The following is a 12,508-nucleotide window of genomic DNA, read 5'->3' as shown; positions in this document are numbered from 1 at the left end:
AGGCAGTCCGGGGTTCAAGGAGAAAAGCCGGAGAGAAGTGTGGTCAGTGAGCGCGCAGAGACCCCCTCACACCCAGGAGGACACACAGGTTACTCACACTGTCCACGGCGAGAATCTTGGCCCATATGAAAACAAGAAGAGGCCGCAGCTCCCTTGCCGAGCTCTGGAGCAGCTTCAGCACGTAGGGGAAGATGCCCACAGACAAGGCCTGAAGGAGAGGAGAGAGCGTGAGGGTGCTGGCTCCTGGCCCTGCCTGGTCTACAGCCACAGGTAACCTAGGACAGCTTTCCCTCATGAGGACGTGGGGCTTACGACTGGGAACCACCGTCCTCACCCTCAAGTGGCCTTGTTTGCTCTCAGCAACAAAACATGAGGCCCTTTAACTGTGATCCTCACGTACGGAACCGCACCTTGCTCTCCCTGCACGCCTGCCCACTTGCTCAAACATCTGCCTTTGCACTAGACGGACCTTCAGAGAAAGACTCGCCCTGGGATGGGCCAGTTTGCGGGCGGTTAAGATGGGAGCAGCTCTGGGTCTTCCCACTGCCCAGTTCCTGGTAGCGCATCATCCTGGGGGGCCTCTCTGCTCTCAGGCAGAGAAATAAGAGAGAGGGTGGGTACCTCAGTGTAGGACAGCTGGGCAAAGTCTGGTGATGCCAATCACCTCAGTTTTTGCTCTGTCCTTATCTCAAATTTGTTGCAATTCAAAAGATAACCCCCCCAAAACAAAACAAAACAAAACAAAACAAAACAACAAAAGATAACCCAAAAGTGTCCCCCTCCAGGCCAGGTGGAGGGTACGACCCAGGCCAATGGCCAATGGCAGGGCCTGTGTCCCTTTCTTGTTAAAGGCCATGTTTAACGAGGGACAAGCATGCATTCCACTAGTTCAAGAAGTCGGCCCTCACCTACAGGCCAAATCTGTACCTGTCATAACACCTCACTTATCCAGCATCTGTTCAAACACTAGCAAAATTTCCAATTAGCATAAGCTTGATTCTTTAAAGGGCTGAATTTAGTTTTAAAAAAATTAACTGTATAAATTAAAATCTCTCTAAAATGTTATCAATATGTTTCCCTGTCTTCCTTTTTTTTTTTTTTTGTGAGGAAGATTAGCCCTCAGCAAACATCTGTTGCCAATCCTCCTCTTTTTGCTGAGGAAGATTGGCCCTGGGCTAACAGCCGTGCCCATCTTCCTCCACTTTATATGGGACGCCGCCACAGCATGGCTTGATAAGCAGTATGTAGGTCTGCCCCTGGGATCCAAACCTGCGAACCCCATGCTGCTGAAGCAGAGCATGGAAACTTAACCACTACGCCATCGGGCCGGCCCCATGTTTCCCTGTCATCTTAAAGGGTATAAGCTTTTCCACGACGACTAAGTGACATCATTATGCACAAGCACACACACAGACCAAACAGTGGAAGAGTTACATAAGCCCATCACCGATGACTCTACCAGCTGTCAGTTATGACAGCCTCAGACACCCAGGAGTGAAAACAGTCCAGCGATGAGTGCTGAATCCTTCTTCCTAATTTTCAGATTTTCTCTCTTCTCCTTCAATGTTGGACTATCAATTATCACTCTTTGTTGATATTATACAATGAAAAAACTTAAATATATATAAACGGAGAGAGAATAACGTGCTGAACTCCCATGTGCTCATCACTAGCTTCAACCACATCAGCTCAAACCACTCGCTGCTCCTCTTACCTCGCCCACTGCCCTCTCCCACAAATCTCACCTATCACATGATTTTACTTGTAAACATTTAGTGGTTATCTCTACAAAATAAGATCTCTTTTATAAAAACATGACCACATACCATTACCACACCTAAAAAAATAAACAATTAGTCTTTAATAACATAAAATATTCAGTTCACATAAAATTTCTAATTGTTCCATTAATATTAATTTTTCAAACTTTAACTTTCAAACTTTTATTTGCAAACAGAACCAAATAAGGTCCATATATTGCAATTGGTTTATAAGTCTCTTAACTCTCCTTTAATCTACAGATTCTCTCTCAGCTGCTTTCTCTTGTGATTTGTTGAAAAAATGGACCACTTTTTTTTTGTGAGGAAGATCAGCCCTGAGCTAACATCCATGCCAAGCCTCCTCTTTTGGCTGAGGAAGACCGGCCCTAAGCTAACATCTATTGCCAATCCTCCTCGTTTTTTTCCCCTTTTTCTCCCCAAAGCCCCAGTAGATAGTTGTATGTCATAGTTGCACATCCTTCTAGTTGCTGGTGGGACGCCACCTAAGCATGGCCGGAGAAGCGGTGTGTCAGTGCGCACCCGGGATCCGAACCTGGGCCACCCGTAGTGGAACAACATGCACTTAACTGCTAAGCCACGGGGCTGGCCCCAGACCACTTTCTGATTCTATTTTCGTCAGCCTTTTCTGTTTTAAGTGGCGTTTCTACTCTTCTACAGAATGAGTAACCAGAAAAGCGTTTCAGAACTGTGTCTAAAATCAGAGTGAAAAAACAGTGAGTGAGGCTCACAGGCTGCTCCTGGGAGAAAACCTGCCATGTGTGGCCCAGGCCTCATCAGCTCACAGGTTCCCAGCCTCTTGCCCATGGCAGGGGCGAGCCACTCCCTAAAAAGTGGCCTTAGCAACACTTTCTGTCCTGCAAGGTGAAGCCTAAGAGCAGACAGAAAAGAGGGCAAAACCAAACAAAACCCCCAAATGCTGTGGCAATGAAGGCCGCCCAGCACATGTTCTCTGAGGGCCTCACGGGCTTACTGGTCATCCCCACGGTCACCCTTGATTGCAGGGCTATGGTCACTTCTGGGTGATGAAGTAAGTCCTCAGACTGTAGCACAGAGTCTCACTGGCCCCCGCCCCACCCCAAGTCAGTGCAGAAGGCACACACCAGGCTCACCGCCCATGGACCCAGGTCCAGAAATCTTCCCAGCAGGTCCAGGGCTCTCAGCCGGTGCACTTGGCTCAACAGCACCTGAGGAAGAAGGAAGCAGACGGCGTCACTGCAAGACTGGCATCACTGCCAAGACCGTGTGATGTGGAGCCCTTGGCAAAGCTTCTGCCTGAGCTGCTAACTCCAAGGGGTCTGACCAAGCAGCTCAGATTTCTCCCTTGCTTCGTTCATTCATTTACCTACAGCCAGTGCTCCTTTCTCTACAGTTCACGCTTTAAAAAAAAATTTTTTTTTTTTTGAGGAAGATCAGCCCTGAGCTAACATCCATGCCAATCCTCCTCTTTTTGCTGAGGAAGACCGGCCCTAAGCTAACATCTATTGCCAGTCCTCCTCCTTTTTTTGCCCTTTTTCTCTCCAAAGCCCCAGTAGATAGTTGTATGTCATAGTTGCACATCCTTCTATTTGCTGTTTATGTGGGACGCCGCCTCAGCATGGCTGGACAAGCAGTGCATCAGTGTGCGCCCGAGATCTGAAACCTGGCCACCAGTAGTGGAGTGCGCACACTTAACTGCTAAGCCACGGGGCCAGCCCCTACAGTTGACGCTTTTAGCGTTAGGAAAACACTCTATTTCTTCATTAACAGGTAAAATACGCACACTACAGAAAGAACAAATGCTTTTTAACTGCATTGAAAAAAAAATTTCACCAATGACATTTTGGTATATAAACTTCCAGACACTGTTCCCTTATTTATTCTAAACCAGATAGTATAGTATTTTATTTCTTGTCTCCCTTTTTAAATAACAATATACTGAGAATCTCATTCCACATCACTAGATACATCTGGCCATATCATTCCCAACAGCAGCACAGGACTTCATTTATATAAATGTGCATAGTTCATTTGAACAATTTCCCCAGTGCTAGATATTTACATTATTATCAAAGTTTTGCTATTATAAACAATGCTGTGATAAATATCCTAATAGGTATATCTCTGCACATTTACACGATTTTTCCCTAGGATAAATACAAGTAAAATTACAGGGTCAGAGCACATATCCTTATATTACCAAACTACCCTCCAGCCGAACCAATTTGCACTTCCAACAAGATGCACATGGTGCTCTCTCCCTCCAGCCTTCACCGAGCACAGTGCAGGAGGATGTGGAGTGGCTGGGGTGCTCACTGATTATGTGACCTTGGGCAAACTACTTCACTTCTCTGAACCTTAATTCCTTAATTCATAAAACAAGGATAACACAAAACCTACTCACAAGGGTTTTGTTAAATGAAATAACAAATTAAAAGCTCCCAGGACAATACTAGCCCATATTAAACTATTATTTGCCAATATGATAGGCAAAAATAAAATATCCTTTCAATCCAAATTTCTCTGATGACAAGTAAGGTTAGATATTTTTCTCATAGGTTAATTGCCTATTTCTCTAGTAAAGTGGTCATTTAAGTCCTGATTTTCCTACTTAAATGTTTGGCTTTTTCTTATTGATATGAAAGAGTCCTTTATAAGTTAAAAATAGCAACCTTTGCCACATATTTTTCTCTTTTTTTCTTTGTTACATCAAAGTTTTAGATTTCTAATGGAGTCATTTATATTGACTTTCCCTTCATGGTGTTTACACCCGAGGTCACGTGTACCAACTAAGTCCCTCTGATGTGGAGCATTTCTGTCCACATATGTTCCCAGCCATCCAACAAGTGTTTACGGGGCCTCGCTTTGTGTGGGTGCCATGCTGGGTGCTGCAGGGTGACTGGGAATAGCAGGGAGCCCCCTTCCTGTCATCAATTAGTTGCAGACAGACACTAGATAGCCACATTGCAATAATCCACTGTCATGGTGAGCAGTGCTGTGAATAAACATAACCTGGGGGTCTGTGCCCTACTCTGAGGGGTCTCAAAGGTTTTCCCTCCCAGCAGGCAGCCAGATCCCAGAGGGCAACATTGGGGGTTCCTGGGTTCCAGGCAGAGGAGGCTGGGAAGGCTCAGGATGTCTGAGGAAGGGTGGGTGGCCAGTCTGACAGGGGAGGGGCTCCATACCCAGCCAGCCCTGCAGACCAGGTGAAGAGGTTGTTTTTCCTAAGAGAAGCAGCAGCCATTGACCGATATGAAGCAGCAGAGTGAACCATCCAATGTGCTTGCTGCAGAGAATGGACTGGCAGGAGGCCGGAGGGAGGGATGGAACGGCGTGGCCTTGACGGTGGCCTTGACTGATGGTGGGGAAGAGACTCCAAGACAGGCGGGAGGTGTGAGCAACAGAACTTGTCTGCAAGGGACAAGGCGGGGTCAGGAAAAGGAGACTCTGGAAGACAGGTTTGGAATGAGGCAAGAGAAAAGGACGATGGCCAGGCCAGTGAGGTTGGGGCTAGGAGTGCTAACACGGGTGTGGTCTGCAAGGGGAGAAGCTGAGCTGAGAGAGAAGGGTGAGGGCAGGGACAGGTGGGAGGAGAAGTGGAGGAGGGAGAGGCGGCACTGAACTCAAGGGAGGGAAGGTTTCAACTGTGCCACCTGCACAGTAGCAGGAGTGGTGAAGAGGACCCACTGGGTGTAGGGTGTGGATCTTGGTGGACTCGTGGGGATGGAAGCTAGAGCAGGGTGGGACAGGTTGGAGGTGAGGAAATGGGGCAGCCAGAGCAGTGTTTAAGGAGCTTCCCTGTGAAGGGGCAAACACAGGCTGGCGGGAGGAAGGCGGGGGGTGCAGGGAGGATCTCCAGGTGGGCACAGAGGTGGCAGCGAGAGAGAGGCTGGAAGGAGAGGAAGGAGTGGGTCCTGACAGCACAGGGTTCCTGACAAGGACACGCCAGAGGAGGAGGATAGGGAGTTCCCCATGGGGAAGCCCGTGGCTCTGGGAGGAGTCAAGAAAGGGTGTCTCCAGCTGTGCTGGGCAGCCTAGGGGTCACGGAAGCGGAGGAGGAGAAAGAGCCACCAGGTTTCGCCACAGGCATGTCATCTCGCTTCATCTCCACTGGTTTGAAGCCCATTTCCACATCACAGTCTCAAGATGGATGTATGAGTGGTATGTTTTGTGTTTGGAGATGTTGAGAGACTCTCTGATTAAGAAGCTGAGAAAGATGATGTGGGGGCTGCTCACAGGAGCATATCTGAATTGAGACCTGATCCCCTTCCCACATGTAACTCATGGGTTATCACACACCCTTGCTGTCTGACATGTAGGTTTGGAGGGGCAGACAGACACTGGGAAATGTGCGCTTTGGAGTCCAGCTGACCTGATTTTAATCCTGACTCTGTCACTTCCTAGTAGTGTCTTAAATTACTTAACCTCTGGAAACTTGTTTCCTCATCAAGAAAAGTGGAGATAATAACATTTGACTTGGGTTTATTTTCAAAATTAAATGAGATAAAGTCTATGAAAGCAGCTAGCATGAGGGTGCGTAATAAATATTAACGCTGCAGTTTCAGCATACAGTTACAGGAGGTCTCCATCCCTCAGAAGCAATTTGATTGACTGTATTTGTTTTTAAAGGAAATGAAACTGCCTGAGGTTCAAGTTTCTAGATGATCCAGAGTGAGCAGAACCTTCTGTTTACTAGGTCTGTGAAAGCAGCTGCAATCTGTCAAAAAATCAAAGACTTCAAATATATCTAAAGCTTGTGAAGATTCTGTTTTCTGATTCCCTTTGTTATTTAAAACACTGTCAACATGAATAAAGCTGTTTTTTAAGGTAAATAGTAGAGCAGTCTGCAATGGAAGCAACGGCAGCAGGGGGCTAAGACCCTCCCAACCAGGGGAGTGCACTAACCAGCAGTAAGAGATCTCCATTACAACGTCTTATCCACAAATGGGAAAGTAAATAAAGGGAATTGGCCACAGTCACCACTGTGACAGGGTCTGCCTGACCATGCCAAACAGGTCGATGAAACATGCACTGGGGTTGGGCCGGCCCCGTGGCTTAGCGGTTAAGTGCGTGCGCTCCGCTACTGGCAGCCCGGGTTCGGATCCCGGGCGCGCACCGACGCACCGCTTCTCCGGCCGTGCTGAGGCCACGTCCCACATACAGCAACTAGAAGGATGTGCAGCTATGACACACAACTATCTACTGGGGCTTTGGGGGGAAATCTTTTTTTTAAGATTATTTATCTTTTTAAAGATAAAGATCTTTAAAAAAAAAAAAATATGCACTGGGGCATCGACAGCCCCCTTGTCTCAGAGACTCAGAGTCTGAAGACTGTCGGCAGTGCAGGATTTCATGCTGCTATTATTAATGTTTTATTGGAAAATACACATTGTCAATCAAGAGTCCTAGGGAAAATGTCAAGTATGGGGTTTTTTAAACATTACATTTTCCAATTCCTTCTGTTCATTTATATTAAAAAAAAGCGAAGTCCAACATAAACTAAAATTACTTTAAAATAAGGATTGGCTTTTGTTTGTTTGGATTTGAACTTTTTTTTTTTAATTCCTGGTTCAGACTGCCCCAGGATCTGCACAAATGACAGAGATAAATGTTGGTGAACTGAATGAGTTGCTGGGATTTCTTTTCATTTGTAGCAACCCAAAGATTAATCATGGTGAATGAATACCTGAATTAAAACAGAGCTTGCTAGGATAAGTACATTTCATTTGCTTTGTGTACAAAGAGGGCACTCAGGCTTCTGGGCTGAGACTTCTTGGTAGAGCTGCTGCTTAAAAAAAACAGATTCCCAAGCTCCAGCCCTGGCATGGTGGACCCTGCAGGCCAGGCGCCTGGGAATCTGACGATCAAAGATTCTGGAGCCGCTGCTAAGGTGTACATAATAACACCCCAGTTATTATCCCGCTGTCACCTAATAATAATCCTGTACTTTCAGACCAAAAATTGTATTTGTAAATAGAATGACGCAATAAAAGCAAACAGGGTTTTCCTAATGAAATGCCCTATTGACTTGCAAGATCTGTGTAAAGGCACTAAAAGTACATCCTTATAAAACCCCATCTTCCCCTCTTTTCTATGACATCAACTTTTCCTTCTCTGCCCGGGGCTTCTTCATGCACACGCCACCTGAGGGAGTGCAGACAGTAACGTCAAGTCCAGGCAGAGCCACCGAGACCAGGAGACCTCGTGCACCAGGCCTTGTAGGGCTGGGGGCTCCAGAATCTCCCTTCCTATCCCTTCTGTTGAATTATATTTTTAAAAGGCAAAAAAGGACATCGGTGCTGGTCAGAAAACGCATACTTCCATGTTTACAGTTACTCAACAAGCTGCACACCAGCCAGCCCAAGGAGACGCTTCACGTGACCCTGATGGCCACCAGCTAATGCCTCTGACTCTTTGGACGGAGAACATCCTCTCTGGCTTGCGGAAAAAGTAGCAGGGATTAGAAAATCTACGAAGCAATACTTTCTGACTCGCTGAGGCACCAGAGGATAATTCATGGATAATGGGGTCCAGCCTTTGGCAAAAATAAAATTTCTTTAGATAAAGCATGGTGAAGTTAACGGCATTAACAAGAAAGTGGCCAACACTGTGGGCGGCACCAAATGAAGCCAGTGCTCCTTTGCATTTTGTCTCCCTTGTGTTCCTGTTCAGCATAGTTCACGCCTAGATGCAGGCTGGGCACAGCCCAGAGACAGACTCCTCCAGAACGAGGAAGAATCCGTGGCTTACATTTGTTTGAGAGCTCACACAGAAAATGCCTCCCTTCTTTTCTGTCCCAGTTATTTTCCCTCATTTCAGCCTCAGACAGTTGGCTCTATTAGTCTTCTCTTTCCCTGAGGGAGTGTGGATTGTAAATGGAACATTAAAAGAAAAAAAGTTAATAGAAGGCCATTTACAAAGGATTGTTTGCCAGACCTAGAAGAACAGGATTTAACACACTTGGCATCGTGCCCCTGCTTTGGAGAGCACTGATTTTACCCCATCACACTGCTGAAATAATAGGGAGGTCAGTGGGAGGGCCACAGGCTCCTCTGCTGAAAATTCTGGTGACCCAGAAGGAGCTTCGGAGCACAGCAGGTCCAACCTGCACCACTGCCGTCCCCCGAAATCCTGTCTGCCCACCCTTCATTCACACCCAGCCACCTTGCGGCACTCACGGAATGAGAGGGCATTGGCTTCTGCCAAATGGCCAGTTTTCTCTGTTTTGTTGTTGTCATTGCATTTTTTTCTTTCGGTTTTGAAAATTTGTCTATTTGTTTACAGCTCACCTTGCAAACTCAGGATAGTCTAAAAGCAATCTGGAAGCACACAAGAGGAACAGTAATAATTTCTGCATTCTTTTCATAACATCAGAAAAGCAGCAATCATGATATACAAGAAGCACCAAAACATCTCCCGTGCAGCATCATGGTGCAGTTACTCTCTGTCGCCCATCTCGTTATTAATGTGTGCAAGAACGGGCTATTGCTGCATTTCTGCAACATTCATAGGCACTCCTCCTTCTCTCAACTCCTCTTTTTGCTGTCTGGGATTCTTGGCACACAGTCCTGAACCAGGGAAACCTCAGCTCTGTTGCAAGAAAACGATCTTCACAGCCTGTCGTGTGGCCGACATGGAGGCCGAGCAGACCAGCACCTGGAGAAGCGCTGCATACTCTATGGTAGTGGCAGAGATACACTGTTCACCTATTTTCAGATGAGTCTCAGCAGTGGGAGCTGCTCTGGGTGAGCATCTGGCCTAGTGGAGACTGACAGTGCCTCCACTGTGATGTGGTGGGCAGCCTGAGTGAGAGAGCACAGCCCTGCCTAGAAGGAAACGAGGACATGTCCTTGGACAGGTGGACGACGAGGCTCATGCTCCTGCCTCATAGAGGCAGAGTGACCGAACCAGCTTTCTCGGGGGAAGGTGATGATCCCGCCCTGCCAGTCAGAACTTAAGACCCCAAACCCAGCAGGGGAGCACCTTCTCCACTCCACAACTGAACACAGACGGAAACACACCCCTTCTGCTGCTGGCGCAACCCATCCCCACGACTGTCCACAGCTTCTCGCCCAAGTTCAACTGCCCCACCCCGACTGCAGAAAATCTTTTCCAGCTTCTAAAGTGAGTTATTAGACCTTGGTGTCTACACTGACCAATGGGTTTAAAACTCGTTTGACACTGTCCCAGAGTAAAACAGCTTTCCTTATGTCACGACCCAGTCCACACACCTCTCCCATAAATACACATTAACGGAAACAAAAGTTCTGTGGAAATTTTATAATCTTCCTACCTGTGACAAACTTCGGTATTTTGCCATGCCATCGCATCTGATCTCATTAACTAAAAAATTATCTGGGCGAGACCCACAAAACTATCTCCTTACCCACTAGTGGGGCACAATGTGCAGTGTGGACACTGACACCGGCCATGTGAGTGACTGGCATTTGACAGCACTCCCAGAAAGTGCAATAGCCCCCACACCGACACACCCTTAGGGAGAGGGAGGGGGATGGCTCCTGGTCCAGGCGGTCATGCCACTTCATCAATAACCCACAGATGCCTGGTTTGGAGCCCACACGGCCCATTTGCAATTTGCTCAGTGCTCCTCATCTCTGTTCTCCCAGGACTGATTGGCATCTCATGTCCTTCCAAAAAGAAGGGTCACTGATGCCGATAGCCCGCATTGGAATGAAGCGAAGCTCGTCTGCAGCAGCATTCCATCAATGTCCCCTAAAGCGTAAACAGGGAGATGGGGAGAGTGGCTGACTGCAACTCCAATTAGGATTGAACTGAGGGTGGTGGCAGGGATTCAATGACTTTACTGGGAAAGCCCTATAGGAGTAAGGATGCAGTCAGCTCCAACGACTGCTGATGGCTTTGTGTGATTTATTTCCCCCGAACGCCATCTGGTCCAGGGCATGGCCAAGGACAGTGGAGAGGGCTGTGTGTCACACACTCACACACACACATCCCTGGATAAACTAGTCCCCAGGAGACTGTGAAGTTTTCTAGCTTCCTTCTGTGGGATACACTCAGCCAATCTGGCCCAATCTGAAGAAACTCACCTGTAAAACAATGGGAAGTTGTTCAGGTGGATTCCTGTTCTCCACGCCCATTGTGAGCCACACCTGGAACGCAGTCAGCTGCTCAGCAAAGAATGGACTGTGCTGTGGGAAAGGCAGGGTGGGGAGTTAGTTAGGAACCCACTATTTCTTATTCAGCCTTGCCTTTACACACCCAGCCTGCCCATCAATTCAGTCCCCTTGTCTTCATGAGGCACCAACTCTGCACCACCCCAACCATCCAGGCGAGAGAGGATGGGCCAGGGCTGTAGCAGAGGAGGTGCTGAGAAGTGGTTGGACTCTGGATACATTACACAGGTAGAGCCAGCAGGATGTGTGAACAGAGTGGAGGTGGTAAGAGAAAAGGAGCTGATAACTCCGAGGCTCTCGGCCTGAGCACCAGGAAGGGTGGGGTCTATGAACTGAGGTGGGAAGACTGTGGAAGAAGCATGTTTGGGAGGAGAATGTGGGGAATTCAGCCTTGGATGCATCAAGTTTAAGATGCTTACTGGACACCCGAGTGAAGACATCAAGAGGGTGATGGACTGCGTGCGTCTGCAGTTCAGGAGCGAGGTCTGGGCTGGAGATGTAACCTTAGTTTAAAGTTAAGTAAGAAAGAGAAGGAACTCTGGGCTGATCCCTGGCGACTCTACCAGTTAAGAGGTCAAGGAGATGACGTGGAGCCAGCAAGGGCCAGGCCAGCAGACGGAGGGCAGAAGCGGGTGGTGGCCAGGAGGCCACAAGAGGGCAGAGTGTGAAAAGGAGAAGTGTGGACAGTGTCAAAGACTGGTGGTAGGTCAGGCAAGCTAAGAGTCAGAACCAACCGCACCTGGCTCAGCAGCACAGAGGTCACTGGAGACAATTAAGAACAGTCTCAGGGTGGGAGTAGGCAGAAGCACAACTGGAGTGGGTTCAAAGGAGAACAGAAGAGAATTTGGAAACACATATATACAGTTCTTTGAAGGAATCTGGCTGCAAAGAGGAAGGAGAGAAACAGAGAGGGAGTACAGGGAAGGGGATCAAGTGATCAGGAGTTTTTATTTAAAGATGGGAGAATACGGCATGTTTATAAGCTGACGAGAGAGATCTGGTAAAGGGTGGGGCTGCTGATGGAGGAGGGAGGCCACTGGGCAATGGCCTCGCGCAGGTCCTGATGCATAGGTGCAGGGCTGGTGTTGCTGGGAGCATGAGCAGCTCTCTAGGAACAGGGGACGGGAAAGCAGATGGGCCTGGCGCAGGGACGAGGGCAGCTATGCTGGGGGTTGTGCAGAGGTTTGCTTCTATTTCCCAGTTAGGTATCATCAGGGAGGAGGTGCTGGAGTTGGACAGAGCGCAGAGGAACGGGAGAGCAGGAATGGGAAGGAATGGAGGAGAATGTCGGGTCAGACCATAGGGCAGCATTCAAGGACCCCTCAAGGGCAGTGAGCACAGCAGGGTCCAGTGGGTTTCCCCAGGACAGCTTAGTGCGTGGGTGCAGGCTCAGAGTGGACAGGTGTGGATTGACTCGGGACCATGGAGTGGGTGAAGGGAGCAGAGTGCCTGTGAGAATGACAGAACCCCTGGCCTGGGGTCAGTGGGGGGAGGGAGGCAGCAGGCAATAGTCACTGGACCTGGTGCTGGTGAGCTTGGAGCACAGCGAAGTCAGAGTGAAGGAGGGGACAAGCTAGATAGCAGCGGTGGGGGAGT

The 12,508-nt window shown here is 48.3% G+C and overlaps 1 protein-coding gene across 6 annotated transcripts in view; it reads right to left on the bottom strand.

Annotated features, from left to right (window-relative positions):
- RPTOR (regulatory associated protein of MTOR complex 1) overlaps positions 1-12,508 on the bottom strand; it is a 414,631-nt gene that overhangs the window by 111,703 nt on the left and 290,420 nt on the right. For 5 of the 6 annotated variants that reach the window (XM_004432844.2, XM_087441745.1, XM_087441746.1 and 2 more), the window contains 3 exons: positions 10,826-10,927; positions 2,882-2,965; positions 98-208 (listed from right to left, as the gene is read on the bottom strand). In XM_004432844.2, the coding sequence (XP_004432901.1) occupies positions 98-208; positions 2,882-2,965; positions 10,826-10,927 (297 nt within the window). The remainder of the gene's footprint in view (positions 1-97; positions 209-2,881; positions 2,966-10,825; positions 10,928-12,508) is intronic. The other variant, XM_087441747.1, reaches the window with a different exon arrangement.

The sequence above is a fragment of the Ceratotherium simum genome, chromosome 16 (assembly GCF_057802395.1).
Source record: "Ceratotherium simum simum isolate JZ-2026a chromosome 16, ASM5780239v1, whole genome shotgun sequence".
NCBI lineage: Eukaryota > Metazoa > Chordata > Mammalia > Perissodactyla > Rhinocerotidae > Ceratotherium > Ceratotherium simum.
Note: the sequence above shows the minus strand (reverse complement) of the source record. Positions and strands in the feature narration are given on the sequence as shown.